This window comes from Salvelinus alpinus, chromosome 27, assembly GCF_045679555.1.
Source record: "Salvelinus alpinus chromosome 27, SLU_Salpinus.1, whole genome shotgun sequence".
In the NCBI taxonomy this organism is placed as follows: domain Eukaryota; kingdom Metazoa; phylum Chordata; class Actinopteri; order Salmoniformes; family Salmonidae; genus Salvelinus; species Salvelinus alpinus.
The window spans coordinates 13627342-13642354 of record NC_092112.1 but is presented as its reverse complement, the minus strand read 5'-3'; the positions used below and the strand labels follow the sequence as shown (position 1 = coordinate 13642354).

The 15013-nt window shown below is 44.9% G+C and overlaps 1 protein-coding gene across 1 annotated transcript in view; it reads right to left on the bottom strand.

The window, feature by feature from the left end:
- LOC139555984 (formin-like) overlaps positions 1–14794 on the bottom strand; it is a 48705-nt gene extending 33911 nt beyond the window's left edge. The window contains exons 1-4 of the mRNA XM_071369422.1: positions 11822–14794; positions 11494–11605; positions 8622–8683; positions 7308–7891 (exon numbers count right to left, since the gene is read on the bottom strand). Of these exons, the coding sequence (XP_071225523.1) occupies positions 7308–7891; positions 8622–8683; positions 11494–11605; positions 11822–14530 (3467 nt within the window). The 5' untranslated portion in view covers positions 14531–14794. The remainder of the gene's footprint in view (positions 1–7307; positions 7892–8621; positions 8684–11493; positions 11606–11821) is intronic.
- Between the last annotated feature and the right edge of the window lie 219 nt (positions 14795–15013).

Genomic DNA, 15013 nt, shown 5'->3' with positions numbered 1-15013 from the left:
AGAGAGAGAGTGGTAGAGAGACGGGGAGAGAGTGATACAAATAGAGGAATATACAAGGTCTGATGTCATCTGCCTTTGGCCCGAAGTGAAGGAACTCAGACTTCATCAAAGAAATTGGAAATACAAACATTGTCATCCTACAAGAAACATGGTATAAAGGAGACGGACCCACTGGTTGCCCTCTAGGTTACAGAGAGCTGGTAGTCCCATCCACTAAACTACCAGGTGTGAAACAGGGAAGAGACTTAGGGGGTATGCTAATTTGGTATAGAGCAGACCTAACCCACTCTATTAAATTAATCAAAACAGGATTTTACATCTGGCTAGAAATGAAGAAGGAAATTATTTCAACAGGGAAAAATGTCCTCATGTGTGATACCTATATCCCCCACTAGAATCCCCGTACTTTAACGATGATAGCTTCTCCATCCTAGAGGGGGAGGTCAACAATTTCCAGCCCCAGGGCCATGTACTAGTCTGTGGTGACCTAAATGCCAGAACTGGACAAGAATCTGACTTCGAGGGGACTCCTACGGTAGGTAGACCTATAGCTCATCTCTTGGCAGTAGACTACTTTATAAACTGACCTCAACCCAAAGTCTCTTAGAGAGTTCAGAGTCAGTCCACTGATACCCCTATCAGATCACAGCAAAATCACAATCATGCTCAATCATGAGGCATCAAAGCCAGGGGAACTTAATAATATTAAGAAATGCTATAGATGGAAGGAAAGTAGTGTGGAAACATACCAAAAACCAATTAGGCAACAACAAATTCAATCCCTTCTGGACAATTTCCTGGACAAAATGTTTCACTGTAATAGTGAAGGTGTAAACTTAGCAGTAGAAAACCTAAACGGTATATTTGACCTCTCAGCTTCCGTATTAAATCTAGAAATTCCAAGCAGACAACCTAACAAAATTAACAACAATGACAAATGGTTTGATGAAGAATGCAAAAACCTAAGAAAGAAATTGAGAAACCTGTCCATCCAAAAACATAGAGACCCAGAAAACCTGAGTCTACGCCTTCACCATGGTGAATCACTAAAACAATACAGAAATACACAACGGAAAAAGGAGCAACAGCACGTCAGAATTCAGCTCAATGTAATTGAAGAATCTATAGAATCTAACCACTTCTGGGAAAATGTGAAAACACTAAACAAACAACACGAATAGCTATCTATCCAAAACAGAGATGTATGGGTAAACCACTTCTCCAATCTATTTGGTTATATAACAAAGAACAAACAGCAAAAGCATATACATGATCGAATTCAAATCGTAGAATCAACTATTAAAGACGACCAGAATCCACTGGTTTCTACAATTACATTGAATGAACTACAGGACAAAATACAAACCCTCCAACTCAAAAAGACTTGTTGATGGTATCCTGAATGAAATGATACAATATACAGACCACAAATTCCAATTGGCTATACTTAAACGTTTTAACAACATCCTCAGCTCTGGCATATTCCCCAATATTTGGAACCAAGGACTGATCACCCCAATCCACAAAAGTGGAGACAAATTTGACCACAATAACTACCGTGGGATATGCATCAACAGCAACCTTGGGAAAATCATCTGCATTGTCATTAACACTGTACTGAGCAAATGTCAAATTGGCTTTTTACCAAATTATCGTACGACAGACCATGTATTCACCCTGCACACCCTAATTGACACACAAACAAATCAAAACAAGGGCAAAGTCTTCTCATGCTTTGTTGATTTCACAAAAGCTTTCGACTCAATTTGAAATGAGGGCCTGCTATACAAATTGAGGGAAAGTGGTGTGGGGGAAAAAACATACAACTTTATAAAATCAATGTACACAAACCACAAGTGTGCGGTTAAAATTGGCAAGAAACACACTTTTCTTTCCACCGTGCGGGGGGTGAGACAGTGATGCAGCTTAAGCCCCACCCCCTTCAACATACACTACCGTTCAAAAGTTTGGTGTCACTTAGAAATGTTCTTGTTTTTGAAAGAAAAGCTATTTTTTGGTCCATTAAAATAACATCAAATTGATCAAAAATACAGTGTAGACATTGTTAATGTTGTACATGACTATTGTAGCTGGAAACGGCTGATTCTTTATGGAATATCTACATAGGCGTACAGAGGCCCATTATCAGCAACCATCACTCCTGTGTTCCAATGGCACATTGTGTTAGCTAATCCAAGTTTAGCATTTTAAAAGGCTAATTGATCATTAGAAAACCATTTTGCAATTATGTTAGCACAGATGAAAACTGTTGTTCTGATTAAAGAAGCAAAAAAAAAAGGCCTTCTTTAGATTAGTATCTGGAGCATCAGCATTTGTGGGTTCGATTACAGGCTCAAAATGGCCAGAAACAAAGAACTTTCTTCTGAAACTCGTCAGTCTATTCTTGTTCTGAGAAATGATGGCTATTCCATGTGAGAAATTTCCAAGAAACTGAAGATCTTGTACAACGCTCCCTTCACAGAACAGCACAAACTGGCCCTAACCAGAATAGAAAGAGGAGTGGGAGGCCCCGGTGCACAACTGAGCAAGAGGACAAGTACATTACAGTGTCTAGTTTGAGAAACAGACGCCTCACAAGTCCTCAACTGGCAGCTTCATAGTTCCCGCAAAACACCAGTCTCAACGTCAACAAGTGACTCAGGACTTTTAAATTTTATTTATTTAACTAGGCAAGTCAGTTAAGAACAAATTCTTATTTTCAATGACAGCCTAGGAACAGTGGGGTAACTGCCTTGTTCAGGGGCAGAACGACAGATTTGTACCTTGTCAGCTCAGGGATTCGATCTTACAACCTTTCAGTTACTAGTCCAATGCTCTAACCACTAGGCAACGCTGCCTTCTAGGCAGTTGCAAAGAAAAAGCCATATCTCAGACTGTCCAATTAAAATAAAAGATTAAGATGAGCAAAAGAACACAGACACTGGACAGAGGAAGATGGTAAAAAGTGTTATTGGCAGATGAATCTAAGTTTGAGGTGTTCGAATCACAAAGAAGAACATTTGTGAGAAAAAAAGAAAAGATGCTGGAGGAGTGCTTGATGCCATCTGTCAAGCATGGTGGAGGCAATGTGATGGTCTGGAGGTGCTTTGGTGGTGGTAAAGTGAGAGATTTGTACAGGGTAAAAGGGATCTTGAAGGAAGGCTATCACTCCATTTTGTAACGCCATACCCTGTGGACGGCGCTTAATTGGAGCCAATTTCCTCCTACAGCAGAACAATGACCCAAAGCACAGCTCCAAACTATGCAATAACTATTTAGGGAAGAAGCAGTCAGCTGGTACTTTCAATTTCAAATTTCAATTTCAATTTAGAGGCAGATTATTAAGGTTTTTTGGAGTGCAATGTTCAACCCAGTGTCCAAATACTGTATCTCTGTTGAAGGTTGTGGATCTTCCAGCGGGACAACAACCCCAATCACACATTAAAAAGCACCCGGGCCAGCGAAGTCCAGATCTGAATCACATCTAAAACCTATGGCGAGATCTGAAACTGATTTTGTCCATGCCATTTGTTCTTATTTTCTAAATAAACAATTTAAATCTGTTTACAATAATAAATTGGTTCTACAATGTTGAAAATCCATTAACATGGTGTGGAGACCAAAGGTTTTCTTCAATTTCAACTTATTTTTGAAGAAATAGGGAATTATTTATGAAAAGTGCAAAGGTGACAATATATTTGGCAGCAACAAATGTTGCGCTATTTTCTCTCTTCCTTTCTCTCTGGCAATCACCACCAGGATGAAAGACCGTCCAGGGAGGCTGTTGGTGCAACAGCAATTTAACAGAGTCACACCCATAACATAACAGTTTGCAGTTGTCTACATTGGCTGGATGGAGAGCTGTGAGTGGGTACAAGTTCGTTCAAAAGGTTTCAGATTAAAGTGCAACAGTAGAGAGGATGGCCAATGGATTGGACGACACACAAATCAATGCCTGCTGTACAACTGGCAGACGACACTAAATTGTCTAGTGTACAGCCACCCAAGACGTTTATACCAGGCTCTTATGAGCCAAACCTAGAAAAAGGTTGGAAAAAGGTTGGGATGGAAGCAATTTGTCAATGGACCCCATATCCCACAAGGAATGAAAAGGCTTAACAGGAACCAAAATATGGTTGAACAAAATAGTGCAAGATTGCTAGCTTGGTCCTAGGTCTGTTTGGCATGAAAACGACCATAGAAGTTGGCTATACTATACAGCACTAACAGACCTGGGAACAGGCTAAGTGATCCGATCTAGACCGGGTTACTGTAAAGTGCTGTGACAACTGCTGATGTAAAATGGCTTCATACACTGAACAAAAATATAAACACAACATGTAAAGTGTTGGTCCCATGTTTCATTATCTGAAATAAAAGATCCCAGAAATGTTCCATATGCAGGAATGTCCACCAGAGCTGTTGCCAGAGAATTGAATGTTGTTTTAGAGAATCTGGCAGTACGTCCAACCGGCCTCACAACCGCAGACCACATGTAACAACGCCAGCCCAGGACCACCACATCCGGATTCTTCACCTGTGGGATCGTCTGAGACCAGCCACCCGGACAGCTGATGAAGCTGAGGAGTATTTATGTCTGTAATAAAGCCCTTTTGTGGGGGAAAAACTAATTCTGATTGGTTGGGACTGGCTCCCCAGTGGGTGGACCTGGCTCCCCAGTGGGTGGGCCTATGCCCTCCCAGGCCCACCCATGGCTGCACCCCTGCCCAGTCATGTGATATCCATAGATTACGGCCTAATGAATTTATTTAAATTGACTGATTTCCTTATATGACCTGTAACTCAGTAAAATCATTGAAATTGTTGCACGTTGCGTTACATTTTTTTGTTCAGTATACATCTGATTTATTTTACTCAACATATATTGTATTTGCTTGATAATAAGATAACTGACAAATGTCCTATCCCACTGGGCCAAAACTGCTTGAATCAACGTTGTTTCCATATAACTTAAAAACAAAAATGAAGTGTGATCACGGTGAATCAATGTGGAAAACTGATTGGATTTGCAAAAAATCATCAATATCTGGGATTTTTTTTATTTTTTTTATCACCCAACGTTTAACCTACATTCAATGACATGGTGACAGTTATTGTTGATTTCCTGTCGTATTCACATGAGTTGACAACTCAAACAAATGTAAATCAAAACTAGACGCTGAAATGACGTCTGTTTCCACTGGGATGGAGTTGTACATACTTAGGGAACTTTAGGAAAAAGGACCGCAGGATGTGGGTGTTAGGGGATATAACCTTGGGAAATATCAACTGTTTTTTGCTGCTACTGCAGGTAAAATGTACATCTTATCAAAATGGAAATCAAAACCTGCTCTATCAGCATGACAATGGTGGAACTAGGTATTCTAGTATTCTATATATGGGGGCGGGATCAGTGATACATGTGAACATCGAGGTGGCCGGGATCAGTGATAAGTGTGAACATCGGGGTGGGCGGGATCAGTGATAAGTGTGAACATCAAGGTGGGCGGGATCAGTGATAAGTGTGAACATCGGGTTGGGCGGGATCAGTGATAAGTGTGAACATCGAGGTGGGTGGGATCATTGATAAGCGTGAACATCGGGGTGGGCGGGATCAGTGATAAGTGTGAACATCGAGGTGGCCGGGATCAGTGATAAGTGTGAACATCGAGGTGGGCGGGATCAGTGATAAGTGTGAACATCGGGGTGGGCGGGATCAGTGATAAGTGTGAACATCGAGGTGGGCGGGATCATTGATAAGCGTGAACATCGGGGTGGGCAGGATCAGTGATAAGTGTGAACATCGGGGTGGGCGGGATCAGTGATAAGTGTGAACATCAAGGTGGGCGGGATCAGTGATAAGTGTGAACATCGGGGTGGGCGGGATCAGTGATAAGTGTGAACATCAAGGTGGGCGGGATCAGTGATAAGTGTGAACATCGGGGTGGGCGGGATCAGTGATAAGTGTGAACATCGAGGTGGGCGGGATCATTGATAAGCGTGAACATCGGGGTGGGCGGGATCAGTGATAAGCGTGAACATCGGGGTGGGCGGGATCAGTGATAAGTGTGAACATCGGGGTGGGTGGGATCAGTGATAAGTGTGAACATCAAGGTGGGCGGGATCAGTAAATAGTGTGAACATCAAGGTGGGCGGGATCAGTGATAAGTGTGAACATCGAGGTGGGCGGGATCAGTAAATAGTGTGAACATCAAGGTGGGCGGGATCAGTGATAAGTGTGAACATCGAGGTGGGTGGGATCAGTGATAAGTGTGAACATCGGGGTGGGCGGGATCAGTGATAAGTGTGAACATCAAGGTGGGCGGGATCAGTGATAAGTGTGAACATCAAGGTGGGCGGGATCAGTGATAAGTGTGAACATCGAGGTGGGCGGGATCAGTGATAAGTGTGAACATCAAGGTGGGGTGGATCAGGGATACGTGTGAACATCGAGGTGGGCGGGATCAGTGATAAGCGTGAACATCAAGGTGGGCGGGATCAGTGATAAGTGTGAACATCAGGTGGGATCAGTGATAAGCGTGAACATCGGGGTGGGCGGGGTCAGTGATAAGTGTGAACATCGGGGTGGGCGGGATCAGTGATAAGTGTGAACATCAGGGTGGGCGGGATCAGTGATAAGCGTGAACATCGAGGTGGGCGGGATAAGTGAAAAGTGTGAACATCGGGGTGGGCGGGATCAGTGATAAGTGTGAACATCGGGGTGGGCGGGATCAGTGATAAGTGTGAACATCAAGGTGGGCGGGATCAGTGATAAGTGTGAACATCGAGGTGGGCGGGATCAGTGATAAGTGTGAACATCGAGGTGGGCGGGATCAGTGGTAAGCGTGAACATCAAGGTGGGCGGGATCAGTGATAAGCATGAACATCGGGGTGGGATCAGTGATATGTGTGAACATCAAGGTGGGCAGGATCAGTGATAAGTGTGAACATCGAGGTGGGCGGGATCAGTGATAAGTGTGAACATCGAGGTGGGATCAGTGATAAGTGTGAACATCAAGGTGGGCGGGATCAGTGATACGCGTGAACATCAAGGTGGGCGGGATCAGTGATAAGTGTGAACATCGAGGTGGGCGGGATCAGTGATAAGCGTGAACATCGGGGTGGGCGGGATCAGTGGTTTATCTGCTGTGTTTTGCAAAGTAAAAAACAACAACTTTACAATGGTGATTACGATGTAAAAATGGAAGAGCAATAACGATTTTGTTACCTTATACAAGAAAGATAAAAACTTGGGGGAAAGAAACATTTGATTGAGTGATTGATTGATAGTTAGATGTAACACCTACTTGTCCTGTATCTGTATCCTGGTCCAGTAGAGAGGCTTCATGAGACAGGCTGGTTCCACAGCAGGCTTCCTGTGGGGTTTATCCACCAACGCATTGTAGTTAAAACCTCCTGGAGGGGGAGGGGGGACACAGCCTGGTGGCGGTGGAGGGGGTGGAGGAGGGCCGTCAAGTCCCTGGGTCTGTTTTGGGAAAGGAGGAGGAGGTGGAGGAGGAGGAGGGAGAAGAAGGGGGGAAGAAGAGGGAGAAGAGGGAGAGGTAGCCTGTCCAGACAGATTTAGACTGATAGAAGCCAGGCCCAGTCTCTTAGGCACGTTGAGGGTGGGTTGGAGGCCCAGCCTGACACCTCCCTCCTCATCCTCAGGGGTTCTGATGAAGGTCTGGCGGTCCGTCTGGACGCACACGTTGTGGACGGTCCGGGGTGAGAGGTCATCTCCCGTGGATACGGCCACGTCTCGGAGGTCTTCACGGCGGTGGTGGGCACCCAGGACTAGGTCGCTCTGTAGCCGGGCCAGGTTGCACTCCAGGTGGAATACACGCTCCTCATTGTCCCCTCTCATCTGGCGCAGCAGCTTTCCAAAGTCCTCCTGCAGTTAAGGTTAGGGCTGTGTTAGGGTTGTGTTACGGTTGTGTTGGGGTTAGGGTTGTGTTGGCGTTCTGTTAGGATTGTGTTAGGGTTAAGGTTGTGTTAGGGTTGTGTTAGGATTAAGGTTGTGTTATGGTTGTGTTAAGGTTGTGTTAGGGTTAGGGTTGTGTTAGGAGTGTGTTAGGTTTAGGGTTGTGTTAGGATTGTTAGGAGTGTGTTAGGTTTAGGGTTGTGTTAGGAGTGTGTTAGGTTTAGAGTTGTGTTAGAGTTGTGTTAGGATTGTGTTAGGATTGTGTTAGGGTTGTGTTAGGGTTGTGTTAGGGTTGTGTTACGGTTGTGTTAGGGTTGTGTTACGGTTGTGTTAGGAGTGTGTTAGGGTTGTGTTAGGAGTGTGTTAGGGTTGTGTTAGGAGTGTGTTAGGGTTGTGTTAGGGTTGTGTTAGGGTTGTGTTAGGGTTGTGTTACGGTTGTGTTACGGTTGTGTTAGGGTTGTGTTAGGAGTGTGTTAGGGTTGTGTTAGGGTTGTGTTAGGGTTGTGTTAGGGTTGTGTTAGGGTTCTGTTAGAGTTGTGTTAGGAGTGTGTTAGGTTTAGGGCTGTGTTAGAGTTGTGTTAGAGTTAGGAAACTAATTTTTGCATATTATGTAAAGGAATAGGAAAAACAGCTGTATGACCTACAGGTCGGTGTCTGGGTCGCAGTTAGCAAAGGATATGTAGTACTGTGCTTTACTGACCTGTATCTTCTCCATGTCCTCGTTGCATTCTCTCTTCAGCTGCAGGAGGGCTGCCTGGTGTTCTGGAGGACAAGCAGACCGTGATGAAATATACAACTTAACCACAAGGTGGCAGTAAGTCTGTATAATCACAAAATACATTTCCATATGGTTACCGTACATCTTTATATGTGTTCTCCTAAACATTCTCATGACAACTATTTATAGATGTACACTGCCACTCAGTAGTCTGGACACACCTACTCATTCAAGGGTTTTTCTTTATTTAGACTATTTTCTACATTGTAGAATAATTGTGAAGACATCAATTCTATGAAATAACACATATGGAATCACGTAGTAACCAAAAAAGTGTTAAACAGATTAAATATATTTCAGATTTTAGACTCTTCAAAGTAGCCACCCTTTGCCTTGATGACAGCTTTGCACAATCTTGTCATTCTCTCAACCAGTTCATGAGGCAGTCACCTGGAATGCATCTCAATTAACAGGTGTGTCTTGTTAATTTGTGGAATTTATTTACTTCTTAATGCGTTTGAGTCCATATTATGGCAAGAACAGCTCAAATAAGCAAAGAGAAACGACAGTCCATCATTACTTTAAGACATGAAGGTCAGTCAATCCGGAAAATGTCAAGAACTTTGAAAGTTTCTTCAAGTGCTGTCGCAAGAACCATCAAGCGCTCTGATGAAACTGGCTCTCATGAGGACCGCCACAGGAAAGGAAGACCCAGAGTTACCTCTGCTGCAGAGGATAAGTTCATTAGAGTTAATTGCACCTCAGATTGCAGCCCAAATAAATGATTTACAGAGTTCAAGTAACAGACACATCTCAACATCAACTGTTCAGAGGAGACTACGTGAATCAGGCCTTCATGGTCGAATTGCTGCAAAGAAACCACTACTAAAGAACACCAATAAGAAGAAGAGACTTGCTTGGACCAAGAAATACGAGCAATGGACATTAGACCAGTGGAAATCTGTCCTTTGGTCTGATGAGTTTGGTTCCCACTGTGAAGCATGGAGGAGGAGGTGAACGGATGAACTCCGCATGTGTGGTTCCCACTCTGAAGCATGGAGGAGGAGGTGAACGGATGAACTCCGCATGTGTGGTTCCCACTGTGAAGCATGGAGGAGGAGGTGAACGGATGAACTCCGCATGTGTGGTTCCCACTGTGAAGCATGGAGGAGGAGGTGAACGGATGAACTCCGCATGTTTGGTTCCCACTGTGAAGCATGGAGGAGGAGGTGAACGGATGATCTCTGCATGTTTCGATCCCACGGAGGAGGTGTGATTGTGTGTGGGTGCTTTGCTGGTGACACTGTTCGAGCTTAGTGGCACTATCATTTGTTTTTCAACAGGACAATGAACCAACACACCTCCAGGCTGTGTAAAGGCTATTTTACCAAGAAGGAGAGTGATGGAGTGCTGCATCAGATGACCTGGCCTCCACAATCACCTGACCTCAACCCAATTGAGATGGTTTGGGATGAGTTGGACCGCAGAGTGAAGGGAAAGCATCCAACAAGTGCTCATCATATGTGGGAACTGCTTCAAGACTGTTGGACAGGCATTCCAAGTGAGGCTGGTTGAGAGAATGCCAAGAGTGTGTAAAGGTGTCAAGGCAAAAGGTGGCTACTTTGAAGAATGTAAAATATTAAATATATTTTGATTTTTTAAACACTTTTTTGGTTACTACATGATTCCATGTGTGTTATTTCATAGTTTTGATGTCTTCACTATTATTCTACAATGTAGAAAATAGCAAAAATAAAGAAAAACCCCTTGAATGAGTAGGTGTGTCCAAACTATTGACTGGTACTGTGTATTTCTATGATAATCAGCTGGTGCCTGTGTGAGCACAAGGAGTGGCCCCTGCCAAACACACCTGATGTGTTATCGGATGGATAAGAATTTAAGAAGTGAACGTAACAGTTCCTGGCACCACTGTACACACAGCTCTGTCCCAAAACAATGTCCTTGTGACATCAGTCATCTAGAGACCAGGCAGCCTTCTGCTGTGGACAATCACAGGGACAGGGTGGAGGAGTGTTTACCATCCCATTAGTATAGTATGAGTATTTACCTTCCCGTTAGACTATGGGATTTTACATTTACTACAGAGATACTACAGAGACAACATTGACTCTCTCTCTCTCTCTTGTAGGATGACAATGTTTGTATTTCCAATTTCTTTGATGAAATCTGAGTTCCTTCACGTTGGGCCAAAGGCAGATAACCTCAGACCTTGTATATCTATCTCGCTCTCGCTCTCGCTCTCGCTCTCTCGCTCTCTCTCTCTCTCTCTCTCTCTCTCTCTCTCTCTCTCTCTCTCTCTCTCTCTCTCTCTCTCTCTCTCTCTCTCTCTCTCTCTCTCTCTCTCTCTCTCTCTCTCTCTCTCTCTCTCTCTCTCTCTCTCTCTCTCACTCACTCACTCACTCACTCACTCACTCACTCACTCACTCACTCACTCTACCTATCTACTGTTCTGTCTCTATTGCATACTGTAACTTTCAGACAGGGTTCATTTCATTTAAATTCCAGCCAATTCAGGAAGTACATTGTAATTCCAATTATTTTCAATGAGGCAAATGTGGAATTGGAATCGACTGTAATATAAATGGAATTGAACCCATAGAGCTCAGTTAGACACAGCAAAGAGCTGGCCTGGCTGGCTGCATGGGTCAAGGCCTGAATCCTAACTTGAGACCTGTACACAGAACTTGAATTTCCATGCAAATCTCTCTTTGACATCATTAAATATGTTATATAATCAGAGGTATCTCACACACATACCTCAAGTTACCGTAGGGTTCCACCCATAGTGAATATTTGTTTACTATAAGTTGCTTTTTGTCCTTTGGGTCCTTACCGGCTTCTGTGTATTTCAGTCCCACTTTCTCCTCCTTAGTTGGTGGCCAGATGGCCTGCAGACGGCCTGGGGTGGACCGGTCCTCTCCATCACCTGGGGTCGACGCCCGCGACTGGCGGGCAGAGGCACAATATTTAAAAAATATTTCAAGACAGTCTATATTTCAGGCATTAAGCACTTAACACAGAAATGAATGTCCCAGCAAACTGTGAAAGTTCCTACAACATTAGGGAACTCTTCAACAACGTTAAATAACGTTCCAACTGATTACCCCATTCACTCATATCAGACGATAGAGAGAAATCATGGTCAGATCAAGACAACATACTTTTGAATCAGTTTTCTTTTCAGGAGTCTTGAAGGTTCTCTCAAAGATCCAGGCCTTCCTCTTCACTGCATCCTGGTCCCGCCTCAGGGGCCTGGGGACGAAAAAGGCCTTGAACGCATCAAATGCCACCTCCGCACTGGAGGGAGGCTTCTGAGGTTCCTTAGGTTCTGAGGGTTCTAGAGTCTCAGAAGGTTCTGAAGATTCCGGAGGCTTTATCACAGACCGTTCTTCAGTCGTCTCTTTCTCTGTATCCTTCTCTGTCTTTTCTGTCTCTGTATCATTCTCTGTCTTTTCTGTCTCTGTATCCTTCTCTGTCTTCTCTTTCACCTCCCTCCCTTCCTCAGGTTCATCGCTGAATTCTTTAGACTCTTCTGACGGCTCGGACTCCCTCCTCTCCTCTCCTGTAGACTCCTTCCTCTCCTCTCCTGTAGACTCCCTCCTCTCCTCTCCTGTAGACTCCTTCCTCTCCTCTCCTGTAGACTCCCTCATCTCCTCTCCTGTAGACTCCCTCATCTCCTCTCCTGTAGACTCCTTCCTCTCCTCTCCTGTAGACTCCCTCCTCTCCTCTCCTATAGACTCCTTCCTCTCCTCTCCTGTAGACTCCCTCCTCTCTTCTCCTGTAGACTCCTTCCTCTCCTCTCCTGTAGATTCCCTCCTCTCGTCTCCTGTAGACTCCTTCCTCTCCTCTCCTGTAGATTCCCTCCTCACCTCTCCTGTAGACTCCTTCCTCTCCTCTCCTGTAGACTCCCTCCTCTCCTCTCCTGTAGACTCCCTCCTCTCCTCTCCGGTAGACTCCTTCATATTACTGTTATCATCCTTCTCCATGTTCAGGAACTGGGAGAGCTGGTCTAAGAAAGTCCCCTGCCTCCTGCGAACCGTCTTCTGCTCTCTCCTCACAGGCTTGTTCACACCCAGGTCTGATGGTGATGGTGGTTTGATCAAGGCCACTATGTCCTGATCCGGCCCTGCCGCTCCCTTCTTTAGGACCCTCAGACCACTGAAGAGGGCAGGCAGCTGGAGGGGCTTCTCCTCCGGAGAACCGAGGGAGAAGGTGGCTCGGATGGCGGTGGTGCCAGGGGGAGGGCCACTGGTTGGACCTGGGGTTGAGGTTGGCCCCTGGGGACTTGTTGGGTGAGAAAGCCCGGCGGTAGACTTTGCCTCTGCAGGTGCTCTCTCTATCACTTCAGAGGACAGCATAGTTTCAGAAGGACAAGACACCACCCTGTCATTCCCAGTATCGGTCTCTCCTGTCTCCACTACTGCCTCAGTGAGACTGTCTGAATCTGAGTGTGGGTAGGTCTCCCCTTTCACCTTCACCTCAATGCTAGACCCACATCCTGGCTCCTCAGTCTGTCCTGTAGTACCAACAACAGTCTCCGTTTCAGCGAATGTATGCTGCTGTTCCTCAGAAACATGTTCAGTCCCGATCATGGTTAGAACCACAGTTCTGTTGTTTGAAGATGGTGTTCCACTGGTGCCAGGTTTACCAGCTCTTACTGCAGAAGGGTTAGCAAGGTCTCTGGTCACATCATCATCAGGTGTTGGTAAGTCTTGAGGTTTACCAGCTCTTACTGCAGAAGGGTTAGCAAGGTCTCTGGTCACATCATCATCAGGTGTTGGTAAGTCTTGAGGTTTACCAGCTCTTACTGCAGAAGGGTTAGCAAGGTCTTTGGTCAAATCATCATCAGGTGTTGGTAAGTCTTGGATTTGATTATCATCTGTACATGTTTCCTGTTTAGTGCTGCTTGCTGGATTGGTTTCACTGTCTGTTAACCAGGTCAGTATGTTGTGCTTGTCTGTAGATTCATCTGTGTTGTTGGGAACATCCTTGACGGTGTCTTTGTCATCAGTGTCACTGATTTCATCACTTTTTAACATATCTTGATGAATTTTGTCTGTGGCTCTGTACAGACGTTGCTGGTCAGTTATCTCTGACTGGTCTGTACTGGGACAGTCAGTGGCTACGTCCTGATTGGTGCTGCCTGTAGCACACTGTGTGTCTGTGTCTATAGGCTCCTTCCTACTGCAGTCTTCTGATGCTCCACTGTTCCTATGTTTGTCTATGGACACTCTCAGTTCATTTTTTAAAGAATCCATTGGCCCCACATATCCTTGTAAGTGAGATGTCCTTTCTGGAATGCAGCCATCCGATTGGTCTGTTGACCCACCATATCCTTGCAAATGGGTCTTCTTATCTGCGATGTAGTCTTTTGACTGGACAAGACATCTACCATTTGCATCTTTCTCCTCTAAGTCCATGATGTCACTCTGTGCTTCTGGAATCCATTGAGCCAGACCTCCATTCCTGTCACAATCCACAGAACAGCTAGTCCCTGGTGGCATCCAATCCACAGACTCCAATTCCCTGCAGCCCTCTGTTCCACATACTTCCTCTCTCTCATTGGCCCGTACAACTGTGGTGGGGGTGGTGGATTCTCCATTCTTCTGAACCACACCTACTGCACTTGAATCCCCTCCTGTCCTCTCGTTTCCATTGACTTCAACAGATGTTCCATGACTGCTGTTGACGTTCCCGGGAGAAGTGTCTGTCTCTTCAGAGAGAGCCCGGAAGAACTTCAGGACCGGTGTCTCGACATCAGGCCGCAGGGACTCGGACCAGTCGGAGCGGGTGAAGATGGTGGAGTTGGAAGAGGCCTTCCCCTGAGCAGCATCACTGTTGCCGTTAGCATTCATGTTTACTCCGTCCATGGTTGAGATCTTTATCCAGGTTTAAATCATCAAAAAATAACTAATAACTAATATGATTCAGGCCCAAAGCATATCCAGCGATCTCCCCACAAACCGTTCACTTTAATGCATGTAATGTACTTGAATCTGTCTCTAATCCAGGTAATACTGTGTTAGTCCAACACAATGTGGCCATTCAGTGTTGACGGGAAACAGTACATCCGTACACCTCCAGAAACACATGCTGCGTCTGCTCCAGAGGAAATTAACTAGAAAATAAGAATGGGATCTCAATCCAACTATTAAAACAAAATATTCAAACAGATTTTCCTCTTTTTTTAGCCACTCTAACAGTTGATGGAAGTTTGAGTAATAATATTCTTTTAAAAGTCCTCCAAAAGTTGAAGGTGTTGATGGAGATACCATATGTCACCAAAATGTTTTGTGGGGAAGAAACATCAGCATGGAAAAAATAACCAGAAGTGGTACTTAGTCACGCAGTGA